Here is a 13,289-nt window from a genome sequence, read left to right as displayed (position 1 = left end):
CTTAGGATAAGATGTTGGCACAGCTCCCTCCCCCCATGCTGTCAGCATTCTGATTGTACGCATACCTGTCAGCCCGCTCAGGAAGGTTCAGTCTCCTCTGGCTGCAGTGGTTTCCCTGGGGTCCTGGCCAGATCTCTCCCCTGGGGTCATTTTATTTCCTGCCCTTCTGGATCTGTGAACTGTGTTCCCAGCCCCTGGCTGCCCCAGATGTCATACTACCTGACACCAATGACTGGGTGGCCTCCAAACCCACCCCCCAATATTTTCCCAGAAAAAGGGATCCTTACCTATTTCTCTTCTCAGTCCCCACCTTTTCTTCTCTTTCCTCACTTCCTGTTAGATGGCTCTTGTTCTGGTGCTTTTTTGCCAGCCAGAACATGACTTTTACCCTCTTCTGAAGACTTTTTCTCTCCAATTAGTCTGCATTCATTCATTCGGTCATCAAACACTTTCCATGCCCCTACTTTGTGTAAGCCCTGCTGGATGAAAACAGGCACTAGCTCTGTCCTTGTGGAGTGACATTCTACTGGAGATCAACCTTGATGGAATAATCTCACAATATATAGAATCACAAAGAGAAGTGCTGTGAAGAAAGACATAGGAAACCATGAAATTGTATCCCAGGTACACATGACAGAGTCTGAGGATTCAAAAAGACTTCCTTCAGGAAGTGATGTTTGAACCCAGATCAGAAGGGAGTTGAGAGGCAGCTGGGGAGGGATGGAGGTTGAAGGGAGGATGATCTGGCAGGGGAATGGCCCAGTTCTCAACCTTGGGGCAAATTGGAATCATCTTGAGAGCTTTTAAAAATATGGATGCCTGACCAGGCGCGGCGGCTCACACCTGTAATCCCAGCACTTTGGGAGGCCGAGGCAGGTGGATCACTTGAGGTCAGGAGTTCGAGACCAACCTGGCCAACAGAGTGAAACCCTGTCTCTACTAAAAACACAAAAATTAGCCAAACGTGATGGCACATGCCTGTAGTCCCAGCTACTTGGGAGGTTGAGGCAGGAGAATCACTTGAACCTGAGAGGCGGAGGTTGCAGTGAGCTGAGATTACACCACTGCTCTCCACCCTGGATGACAGAGTGAGACTCCATCTCCAAAAAAAAAAAGGATGCCTTATGCTAAAGTGGTAAAAAAAAAATTTTTTTTTAATAGATAAAGTGTGGATGCTGCCTAGGTTCAGTTCAGTTTTCAGAAGTCTTGATGGAATTGGTCTGAGGTGTATCCTGGTTATCAGAGCCTTTAAAAACCAAGGTACTACCTTCACAGTTCTTCCACATTGCTAGGGAGTACACTGTCTGATCATATCTTTTCAAGACATGCCCTCACTTCTTCAGCACCAGGGGAGGGTAAATGGATGGAGCATATACTAACGTTCTATTTTCTTCCAGAAGAAATGAAAGAAACCCACACCCAGAAATTCCTCTGTTAAGATCCTACATTGGCCGGGTGTGGTGGCTCATGCCTGTAATCCCAGCCCTTTGGGAGGCTGAGGTGGGCGGATTACTTGAGGTCAGGAGATCGAGACCAGCCTAGCCAACATGGCAAAACCCCGTCTCTACTGAAAATACAAAAATTAGCCTGGCGTGGTGGCACACACCTGTAATCCCAGCTACACAGGAGGCTGAGGCAGGAGACTCGCTTGAACCTGGGAGGCAAAGGTTGTAGTGAGCCAAGATTGTGCCACTGCACTCCAGCCTGGGCAACAGAGCAAGACTCCATCTCAAAAAAAAAAAAAAAAAAAATTCTATATGTAAGAAAAACAAAAGTTTTTTAAAACAATAAAAGTTAACAGTCAATAATGTGTTTGTCGGCAAGAAGCCCTCCGTTAATAATGGTCTAAACAAATAGGGCATTGTTTTTCTCCAATAAAGAAATCCAGAGGCAGACAGTAGCTGGCTTTAATTCAGCCTCTGACTGTCACTGTCAGGGCCCCAGGCCCATGAGCCTTTCGTCTTTCCTGCATGTTGGCTCATCTTCTCATGCTTGTGACTTCCTGGTTGCAACATGGCTGCTGCAACACCAGATATCTTGCCTGTCTTCAAGGCAGGAAGGAAGGGGAAACTATCGCCTACCAGCTATTTTTCTTACCTTATCTCCTCCATGTCTTGGATCAAAAGCATCTCTTTGAATCTCTCCCTCAGGCATACCCTGAAATGCTGTGGACTTTAACCTTTTTTCTGTTGCAAAGGTCGCTCACATCTCCCTGGGTTGTTTGGTCTTCTCTTCCTTGGCTCTAGTAACACAGCAGTCTGTTGCTTCCTAGGACAACTTATAATGGGACCCAAAGGGGAAAGAGGATTTCCCGGGCCTCCAGGAAGATGTCTTTGTGGACCCACTATGAATGTGAATAACCCTTCCTACGGGGAATCTGTGTATGGGCCCAGTTCCCCGCGAGTTCCTGTGGTAAGGCTTTCTGGGAGAAGTCTGGGGTGGTTATCCGTGAAGACCTCTCACCTGATCCTTATGGGGCTTTGTAAAATCCTTTCAGTAAAACTGACTTTTTTTCATGACTCTGAGTACACCTTCATTATAGAAAATTGGAGACTATGAGAAAATCAAAAGAGGAAAACCAAATTGTCCATTTGATTGTGAGTCCATTTTGGAGTATTTTCTTTGTCTTATTAAAATCTAACTTTTATATGGTTGAGATTATATTGCATAAAAATGTACTTTTGGCTGGGCACGGTGGCTCATGCCTGTAATCCCAGCACTTTGGGAGGCCAAGGTGGGCGGATTATAAGGTCAGGAGTTCGAGATCAGCCTGGCCAATATGGTGAAACTCCATCTCTACTAAAAAATATATAGAAAAATTAGCCGGGCGCAGTGGTGCACGCCTGTTGTCTTAGCTACTTGGGAGGCTGAGGCAGGAGAATTGCTTGAACCCAGGAGGCGGAGACTGCAGTGAGCTGAGATAGCACCACTGCACTCCAGCCTGGGCGACAGAGCAAGACTCCGTCTCAAAAAAAAAAAAAGTTACACTTTGTTATCTTAGCTGAAATCCTGCCATGTTTCCACACTCTATAAATAACATTTTAAACTTTTTATTAGAGAAAATTTCAAATACATATAAAAGCAGAACAAATAGTGTAATGAACCCCTATGTACCCTTCACCCAACTTTAATAATGATCAACTCATGGCGAGCCTGTGTCCTTGTTTTCTCTTTATGCCTACTCACTACTGCCCATTCTCTGTTGTATTATTTTGAGGTAAACCTTGGACATCAGTTCATTATAATCATCCATCTAGTGTGGCTGTGCTACAATTTACTTAACCAGTGTTGGTATTTAATCAACCTATTGCTTATTGGCTACCCCCAAGCTTTTTACTAATGTAAATAATACTATAAAGAACATCTTTGAGTAGGATAATTTTAAGAATCACTTCCAGATGTCAAATTACTTGACTATATGACATTGCCTTTTAATTTAAGTCTTGGGAACATTTTAAATATTTAAAAATGTTAAATCCAAGGCCGGGCGCGGTGGCTCATGCCTGTAATCCCAGAACTTTGGGAGGCCGAGGTGGGTGGATCACCTTGAGAGTCAGGAGCTCGCGACCAGCCTGGCCAGCATGGCGAAACCCTATCTCTACTAAAAATACAAAAGTTAGCCAGGCGTTGTGGTGCACACCTGTAATCCCACCTACTCGGGAGGCTGAGGTAGGAGAATTGCTTGAACCCGGGAGGCAGAGGTTGCAGTGAGCCGAGATCGCACTACTTCACTCCAGCCTGGGCAACAGCATGAGACTTCATCTCAAAAAAGAAAAAAAAAAAGTTAAATCCGAGTGAATATTTTAGTTTCAAACTCAGACATTAGGAACTGGATTGAGAAGGTGAGGGAATCAAGACACTCCTCTCACTTCAGAAGGAATGCTAGAGTGTAGTGTGCAAACCCCTCTTCCCACTGTTGAGCAGCCCAAGGATAGAGATTCTGTTTCCTCCTCCAGCTTTTTCCCTGCCCCCTGCAGAAGTGTTTTCTGGAATCCTCACCAGTGTGTTCTCTGGCAGATTTTTGTGGTCAACAACCAGGAGGAGCTTGAGAGGCTGAACACCCAAAACGCCATTGCCTTCCGCAGAGACCAGAGATCTCTGTACTTCAAGGACAGCCTTGGCTGGCTCCCCATCCAGGTACCCCCAGGCCATCACCTCAGACATACTTCCTGCCCAGGAGAGAGATGCATCTATTAAAGGAAGGGAAGGCCACCCCACTGGGCCTGGAGAGGGCTTTCTACAGTCTGTCTGCATGGGAGGGCTGAGCATCCCCCCTCAAACTATCTCTGAGCAGCCCTCCATTCCCCCACCCTGACCCCCAAATAGAAGCCCCTCTCTGAGCCAGGGTTCCAGATGGTCTCCACATCCCTGCGTGCCAGGTTGCTGTCTTGATCTGACCCAATGTTTAACCAGCTACAGAGCTCTGGGCAACAGGAAAGGAGTACCTTTCCCACCCCTGGGAGGAAGTCAAGGCATGCCCCCCAGCAGTGCCTTCGGACCAAAACCAACGACCTCGCTGCCTGTGGCTGCCTGGGTATGCCATGCTCCAGTTAATGCTGTGTGCTTCTTTGACCAGCTGACCCCTTTCTACCCTGTGGATTACACTGCAGACCAGCGCGGCACCTGCGGGGATGGGCTCCTGCAGCCCGGGGAGGAGTGTGACGACGGTAACAGCGATGTGGGTGACGACTGCATCCGTGAGTGAGGCCCAGCCCAGGAGGACCTGAGGCCTGAACAGCAGGGGGGTGGGACTCGGGGCCAGCCCTGGACACCAGCTGTGGTGCTTTGGGACCTTTCTAGAGCCAGAGAAGGGTATACCCAGGCCGCCTTGTGCCACCCACCCCAGTCCCTGCTGCCCGAATTTCAGCCCAAATATTAACTCTTCCACCACCCAAGCACCTCACCAGGGGTGGATGTCTAGGATCCTGCCCCCAGTTAGGCCTTCTTTATCTCAAAATGTAGCCACCAGTTCCTCCCAGTCCTACGTCTTAGCAAAACCCATGTTACAGGTGCAGAAGATAAAGGTGATGGGCTCTCACTTTGCATGGAGGAGTGAAAGGCAAAAGGGAGAGGCCGAGAATCTGAATGAGGGCTCATTTACCAGGTAGAGCTCTAGTAGCAAAGCCCTCCATAGGGGAAGCTGGGCCAGCCAGAGCTGCTGTCAGCCTCGTGGGCTGCTGCCTTAACTGGTAGGCAGCAGGCTCTGGAGGGCTTGCTTTTGTTGTTGTTTTAATCAAGTAACAAAACCAGGAGATGTGGTGGAAAGCAGGAGCTTTAGAGTCAACAGAAGTTGAATGCAGGCCCTGAGAAACACCAACCACCCTCAGGCTCAAGGCAGAGGCCACGTGGTGGGTGGGGTAACGGAGAGGGGCAATTTACAGCTGTGAGCCTCACTTTCCTTGCCTGTAAAATGGGTATGATAAGCTGGCTGCTCAAGTCCCTAGACATCCTGTGAGCTAACATGTGCAGAGATTATCTGGATATAGTAAGGGTTCAACCACCATTCACTGAATTCATTTAGGGCTTGTGGTTTAAGCCCCTGCTCTAAAGAGCCAGGCTGGGGCTCAGGGCTGGGTGTGTGTGGACGCAAAGTCATGGTCCTTGCTCTCAAGAAGCTCAGGGGAGGCTGGGCACAGTGGCTCATGCCTGTAATCTCAACACTTTGGGAAGCTGAGGTTGGAGGATCACTTGAGCCCAGGAGTTCAAGACCAGCCTGGGCAACAGAGCAAGACCCAATCTCTACAAATAAAAAAGAAAAATTAAAAAAATTAGCCAGGCTTGGTGCTGCGCAACTTGCAGTCCCAGCTGCTTAGGAGGGTGAGGTGGGAGGATGATTTGAGCCTAGGGGTTCAAGGCTGCAGTGAACTGCGATTGCGCCACTGCACTTCAGGCTGGGAAACAGAGCGAGACCCTGTCTCAAAAAAAAAAGAAAGTTCAGGGGAAGGATGACAGGGCAGAGTGGGTGGCGGGAGATGCTGCTGACTGTCTCTCAGTGTGGCCAAACTGTCTTCCGACAGCTCCAGGGATGGCATCCCCTAGAAGGCTGGCCCTGCCCAGAGTCCCTTCTGCCTCTGCTGCACAGTGTCAAATAGGAGCTCTCACAGTAGGAAGGAACTAATGGACTGTCCCTGCCCTGTGAAAACGACACTGGGGTCCATACTCCAACACCCTCCCATCGTGTGAGAGCAGAGGTCTTTGCTGATGATCATGTGGCTCCCCAGGGACACAAGGCTGGGCTCACCAGTGTCACGCAGAAGCTCTCTGTTGACAGATGAGAGTCACCATGCACGCTCACTGGGGCTCAGCAGTCTCCCAACCCTCACTCCCAGGACCCCCACACTGGCTTTATGAGGTGGAGGTCATGTCGGTGTCCCAGTTTTGCAGATAACGATCTGGAGCCTCCCCACCCCTCAGCTAGTAAGTGGTGAGGCGGGGCCAGAGCCAGGGTCTCCTTCTTCTTGTCCCATGGCACATCGCTGTGGGACCAGAGCCTGAGGGCAGTCCCTGGAGGAGTGTGAAGCTTAATGGAGGTCAGTTCTTTAAGGGGTGCAGCACTTAGGGTGGATCTCTTGGGCCGCATGGTCCTTATAAGCTGAGGCAAGCCTGTCACCTCTGCTTCTTCTCAGGACTGCACCTCCTTATGTCCCCTCAGGCTGTCACCGTGCCTACTGTGGAGATGGTCACCGGCATAAGGGTGTGGAGGACTGTGACGGCTCTGACTTTGGCTACCTGACATGCGAGACCTATCTCCCTGGGTAGGGATGACTCCCCTCCCTTCCTCTCCCGCCTCTTTCTCCCTCCCTCCTCTTTGCTTTCCTTCTTCCCTTCACAAATATTTTGAGTGCCTCTCCACTTTGTGGTGCCTTCTAGACACTGAGGTATGGTGATGAATGACACAACACGTGCTCCCTGCCCACCACGTGCCCTCTTGGTCAGCACTGCCTGCGTGCCACTGTTACTGAGCCACGGCTCCCACAGCCACCTGCTCCATCTGAGGCCCAGAGGGGAGCTGCAGTCTCTGAGCTCAGCTGCTGCCCTGTATGAGCAGCCCCCAAACTCAGTGGTCACCATGACTACTTAGTCTCCTGGGCTGTGGGCCTAGGTGGGAAGGCCAGTGGAGAGTAAAGGTCTCAGGGCATTTCCAAGAATCGACATGTCTACGTAACCTGCCTTCCCTGGAACACCCTGCCCATCCCTCAGGCATGCCTGTGACCGCAAGTGAGATTAAATCAGCCTTAATATCTAATTTCGCAAGCTTGTGGCCCCTCCAAGAAAGTACTCCCTCCAAGGACCCCACTAGTTATCCCTGAGAATCCTCAGTGGCTATTTATGTTGCTCAGGAGAAGTATTCTAGTGTCCTGGCCCCACACTGGCACCTGCCAAGCCAACTGAGGGCCACCACCACCCCTTGAGGTGCTGATTCCATGTCCAGATTGTGACCACTGGGCTCCTTCCAAGGTGCAGAAGGTACATGTCTCCCCAGTCCTTACAGAACCAGAGTTGTGCAACGTTCTCAGGAAAATGGGGAGGCCGTTCCTTTTCACCTAGGCCATGCCCTGCTCTTCCCTGGGTTCCAGAGTGGATCTACTGGTGCCTCCGATCTCTTCTGTCCTTGAGTCCAGTCCCTTCAGCTTTTGCTCCCATCCCTTTTTCTCTTGTAGACTCGGACCTGGGCCCTTGGCAGGGCTGGGGAGCCATGCCTGTCTCTCCATTCCCCCTCTCTGCTCTCTCTTCCAAGGGGGTCTCCCTAACACTCACATGTTAGCATGTTCAACCAGGCTGGGAGAACTACAGAGCTGTAGTCTCCCCCAGTCTCTCCCAGACTCTAAGCCCATTTAGGCTTGGCCAGGACCCCACTCCATGTATGTGTCTGTGTGCAGTGCCCCTCTCCTTGAAGGAAGGAAGACCCCTGACAGGCCTCTGCCAGAGAGTTGGCTCTTCATGGCTCCAGAGAGACGAATGAATGCAGACAATCAGATACGGAGTACAGGATCGAGTAGAGCGCAGGGCGCCCCACGCTCACTGTGGTCACGCAGCTACTCCCCAGAAGCCTCAGAGGGACGCTTGTGACCGTGCCTGTGAGGTTTAACACCCTGTCTCGGATGATCATCCGGGCCTACAGAGGTATAACTGCACTGTCCAATATGGTAGCCCCCATTCACAGGCTGCTGTTCAAATGTAAAGTCATTATAAGTAAACTTAAAATGCAGTTACTCAGGCCAGGCACTGTGACTCACGCCTGTAATTCCAGCACTTTGGGAGGCCAAGGTGGGCAGGTCACCTGAGGTTGGGAGTTCAGCACCACCCTGTCCAACATGGTGAACTCCCGCCTCTACTAAAAATACAAAAATTAGCTGGGCTTGGTGGCACGTGCCTGTAATCCCAGGTACTCAGGAAGCTGAGGTGGGACAATCGCTTGAACCTGGGAGGCGGAGGCTGCAGTGAGCTGAGATCACACCACTGCACTCCAGCCTGGGGGACAGAGCAAAATTCTGTCTCAAAAAAAAAAAAAAAAAATGCAGTTATTCAGTCACAGTAACTACATTTCAAGAGCTCAATAGCCACATCTGGCCAGTGGCTTCACAGATACAGGACATTTTTGTTGGTAGGGTGCATTGTAGCAAGGGGGATTCCCTCACAGATGCTGTGCTAAGAGCAGGGTGACCACCTCCTTCCACCCAGGCCTCTAGCTAAAGCTCAAGGCAAAAATCCCAGAGACATGATTCAACTCCCCCAGGCCTCTCGCTCCAAATGAGAATGGGAAGTTTTTATAGAACCATTGGCCCTTGGCCGCTGTTTGATGAGGTTTGACCGGAAGTCACCAGCATATAAAAGGTGGCCTTTTAGAACGCGTCTTTGCCTCCCTCAGGTCATATGGAGACCTGCGATGCACCCAGTACTGCTACATCGACTCCACGCCCTGCCGCTACTTCACCTGAGGGCCGTGAGGAGAAGGTGGGCTGCGCCCCACAGAACTGGCAGCAGCTTCTCCACCGTCATCAAACTGGCCATGTCCTGGCCCCGTCTCCACCAACTTTTGTGTGACAAAAACAAGGACAAATTCCTGCTACTAAGAACATGCTGTTAACTCAGTCTGACTGGAAGAATTTAGGACCACTGCATCCTGTCTTATCTAAGGTACTGGAAAACCTTCCACATGCCCAACCTGAGACCTGTTCCCCATCGCTACCATCCGGCCAAACAACCGGCTACAATGCTCTTCCTCTTTTGGAATGTTGCTGACCCAGGCCGTGGACTTGGCTGAGCACTGTTAGACACACATAGACCTGCAGGCTTTTTTAGTATGTTTTGATCTCTTTGGAGAACCTGGAGTACAGGCCTCTCCACCCCTGACCACCTAAATGTGCAGGCATTCTCCCTCACACTGGGCAGCCCGCTGTCGGGTCTCTCTAGGCCTATGAACCACAAAGCAGGGAAGTGGGCATGTTCTCTCGGGGTGGCTCACAGCTTTGAACCTGCCAAAGGACCCCTCGACTGGCCACAGCCCAGCCCAGCCTGACATGGATGTGGCTGCCCAGGAAGAGACTTAACTGTGAAAAAGTACTGAAAACCCACCTGACCCAGGCTTGCCCCAAGCAGAGGCTAGAGAAGAGGCTCCTCTTCTCAGTGTTTCCCAAAGGCGCGGCTCTTGTGGTTTCAAAATCTCTGGCACCATCTTGACCTCTTGGCTCTCTCTGCACTTTGCTCCCTGTCTCGAAAATGTCCCTCATGTCCATTTCCTGTCCAGGAGACTCAGGAGGACCGTGTGACTTGCACAAGCCCACACCTGGGCAGGCTGTTGGTGTCTCCTTGGTCCTTAGGCAGATACTCCCCTGGGTCCCCCATCTAGGGCCAGCTGCAGAGGGCTCTCTCTAGGCAGAGCGTTCCTGGCCGGAGCTCTACCTCTTTGCCTCCTGCTGACCCCTGACAGCGTCCCGTGGCATTTCTTTCATGTCTGCATATTGCATAGCCTTGTCCTCCTGTGTGCCTGAGCTCCTCCCTTTTCGATAAGATTATTAGTCCTGCATATCTGTGAGCTGGCTTTCATCACCATTTTTCCTGAGTAGGGCTTAGTTTTATTTTGGAAAAACATCTCCAAGGTGAGGTCCACCCCCACAGCAGACCTCAAGTGAAATTGCCCAATTTTTACCAGCTGGAGGGACACCCTTGGGTTTTTGTACGAAGCTATTTAATGAGCCCGAATCTTGGGGACTTAGCAGGCTGGAGCTTGTGGCCTGGTAGGACCATCACCCGGTGTCTGTAGGTGGACCCGGTCTCCCACAGGTGACATCAACCTGAGGGGTGGCATCTTTAGAGGCAGGCACATGGGCAGCCCTGTTCCCTTCGCCTCTACTGCAAGGCCTGGGGAGATGTTGTTTTCATGCTGCTTCCACCATCACACTGGGGTTTCCGGATGGGAAATAAAAAAATAAAGGCAGTTCATTTCCCCGCTGTGGTTCTCTCTTCCATTGGTGGTAGGGGTGGGGCCAGTGTCTCAGCATTGCCAGATGGAAGGAGGAGTCTAAATTCAAATCTGCTTCCCAACTCTGTGGAGGGTTCTGGAATGTGGAAGCATTCCAGCTCCCTCAGGCACAAGGGAGGAAACAGATCCAGAGATGTCATGGACTTGCCCAAAGTCAAAAAACCCAGTCTTGCTAGGCCAGCCCTGTCCTCAGCCCTAGTTTTAGGACCTTGTTTAGGATGGAATGGAGGTCTAGTACTACTCCTGGACCTGGCCAAGAGAGGCCCTGTCCTGGTCCCAAGGCTGGAGGGCCCTACCCTGGCCCTCCTCTGGCCATTACCCTCCCCATAGGGTGAGGTGTCTATGTGATCAAAGTGACATACCCGCTGGAGCTTGCACGCCCCACTCCTAGACCATGTTCCAGGTACCTGGGAAACCACAGTTCCCCAACCAAGTGGTCTTGAGCCTGCTTCCTGGGCCTGCAGGCCTCTTGCCCATGTCTGTCGTCCTGAGTGTGACCTGCACACATGCAGGCCTGGGGGTGGCCAGCAAAAAGTTGTTTGTAGGAATTATAGATGGGGCTTGGAATGTGGGCTGGGGTTTGCTCACGGACACACATGAGGCCCTTCTTAGTGTGGGATGGGCCGGGGTAAAAACAGAAGGGGATCTGGCAGGGGGCTTGACCCTCCTCTCCTCTTGCTACCACAGGACTTTGTGGAATCTAAAATTCCAAATTCAAACCTGGCCTTCCATTCTTTATGAAAGTATCCTTTTTGAGGGAAGCAGATAGAACATATTGAATCGTTTAGTTGGGAGTGGTGGCATGTGCCTATAGTCCCAGCTATTTGGGAAGCTGTGGCGAGAGATCACTTAAGTCCAGGAATTTGTATTCGTCCATTTTCATGCTGCTGACAAAGATGTACTTGAGACCAGGCAATTTACAAAAGAAAGAGGTTTAATTGGACTTACAGTTCCACGTGGCTGGGGAAGCCTCACAATCATGGTAGAAGTCACATCTTACATGGATGGCAGCAGGGAAAGAGAATGAGAAAGAGCTTGTGCAGGGGAACTCCTCCTTTTAAAACCATCAGATCTCATGAGACTTATTCACTATCACAAGAACAGCATGGGAAAGACTTGCCCCCATGATTCAGTTACCTCCCACCAGGTGCCTCCCACAACATGTGGGAATTCAATATGAGATTTGGGTGGGGACACAGCCAAACCAGATCAAGTGGCACGTGCCTGTAGTCCCAGCTGCTTGGGAGGCTGTGGAGAGAGGATCACTTGAGTCCAGGAACTCAAGGCCAGCCTGGGCAACACAGTGAGACCCCCCCCCCGCCACCTCTAAAAAACAAAAAGCAAAATAACAAAAATAGTCTGTTCTTTGATTATAATGTAAATACCTAAACATTTGGTATGTGAGTGTCCATATATGCTCTTTCCTGGACCCTGAAATGTTAGGGATGGGCCTGTCTCGAGCTATTTCAAGGGACGGTTCTGAAAGGCTGAGGACATGAAAGGATTCAAAGTCACATGTTTTAAGAATATGTGTAATAGTAGTAATTCTGGCCCTTTGGCATTTTGAAATTGAAAGATGAGAGATCGGGGAAGGTGGGCAGCTCCCAGCCCTTCCCTGAAATCCTAACTGTAATGTAGGGAGCTGGTTCCCCATGAACAAAAGTGGATGTGCTGCCCAGGGAGCCATAGAGTTGGTATCCAAGAGCTCATCTATGCCAAGTAAATGTTTCCTGAGATAATCTGCTGGTCCTGGAGGAAGTTGGGGTGCTACAATGAATGTGGAGGGAAGAACACTGAACGGGGGTGCAGGTACCTGTATTCAGACTGGGTTCATCACTTCTCATGGTCTCAATTTCCTCACCTGAAAAAGACTTTCAATAAGGGCTGATTTTTCTTCCAACTCTAACAGATTGTGGGTGTGGCGCCTGCCCTTCAGCTCTGACAGAACATACCCTAGGAGCAGGAACGGATTCCCTTAGCTGCTCCTGAGGCTGTCACATGGGGTGGCTTAGAATAAGACAGGGTCTCAGAGATGCAGCTGGTCACCAAAGAAGGCTATGCCAGTCCATATGCTTTTGTTGGCAAGAACAGAAAATCCAATCTGAATACCACATATTTATTGGTTCATATAACTTTAAAAGTCCACTGGGGTGGGGTGATCAGGCATGATTCAATCAAGGTCCCCACTCAATTCCTCTGCTGTCCTCTCAACTATTTGAACCTTTCCATTAATTTGACCCTTAGGGTGGATCCTTAGGGTGTTGACTGCTGCAGTTTCACGCATACATCTGCACCCTGCAAAATCCAGAGGAAGAGACAATGCCTATTCCAGTGGCTCCCAAGAAATTCTTTTCCAGCCAGGCATGGTGGCTCATGCCTGTAATCCCAGCACTTTTGTAGGCTAAGGTGGGTGAATTGCTTGAGCTCAGGAGTTCGAGATCAGCCTGGATAACATGGCGAAACCCCATCTCTATAAAAAATACAAAAATCAGCCGGGTGGAGTGGCGTGCACCTTCAGTCCCAGCTACTTGGGAGGCTGAGGCAGGAGGATCGCTTGGGCCCAGCAGGTTGAGGCTGCAGTGAGCCATAATCACACCACGGGACTCCAGCCTGGGTGACAGAGTGAGACCCTTTCTCAAAAAAAAAGAAAGAAAATTTATTTTCTAGAAGTCCCCAGCAAACCAAGGAGGCAGTGAGCCTCCTTGGTCTGCTTTGGGTCACACGCCTGTTCCTGAACCAATTTCTGTTGGTCAGGAGAATGGCACTTGCTGACGAATGAAGGCTGGGTTCCTGAACCCATGGAGAC

General features: G+C 50.4%; 1 protein-coding gene across 16 annotated transcripts in view; it reads left to right on the top strand.

Moving 5' to 3' along the window:
* The window catches only part of COLQ (collagen like tail subunit of asymmetric acetylcholinesterase), a 116,593-nt gene that overhangs the window by 97,418 nt on the left and 5,886 nt on the right, over window positions 1-13,289 (top strand). For 5 of the 16 annotated variants that reach the window (XM_055295501.2, XM_055295499.2, XM_063610775.1 and 2 more), the window contains 5 exons: window positions 2,273-2,412; window positions 4,018-4,137; window positions 4,577-4,697; window positions 6,653-6,755; window positions 8,870-10,447. In XM_055295501.2, the coding sequence (XP_055151476.1) occupies window positions 2,273-2,412; window positions 4,018-4,137; window positions 4,577-4,697; window positions 6,653-6,755; window positions 8,870-8,939 (554 nt within the window). In that variant the 3' untranslated portion in view covers window positions 8,940-10,447. Of the gene's footprint in view, window positions 1-2,272; window positions 2,413-4,017; window positions 4,138-4,576; window positions 4,698-5,009; window positions 5,105-6,017; window positions 6,619-6,652; window positions 6,756-7,880; window positions 8,125-8,869; window positions 10,448-13,289 lie in introns of those variants that run through there. The other 11 variants (XM_063610772.1, XM_063610771.1, XM_063610770.1 and 8 more) reach the window with 8 other exon arrangements.

This window comes from Symphalangus syndactylus, chromosome 10 (assembly GCF_028878055.3).
Source record: "Symphalangus syndactylus isolate Jambi chromosome 10, NHGRI_mSymSyn1-v2.1_pri, whole genome shotgun sequence".
Taxonomy (NCBI): Eukaryota; Metazoa; Chordata; class Mammalia; order Primates; family Hylobatidae; genus Symphalangus; species Symphalangus syndactylus.
This window is presented reverse-complemented; position numbering and strand designations above follow the sequence as displayed.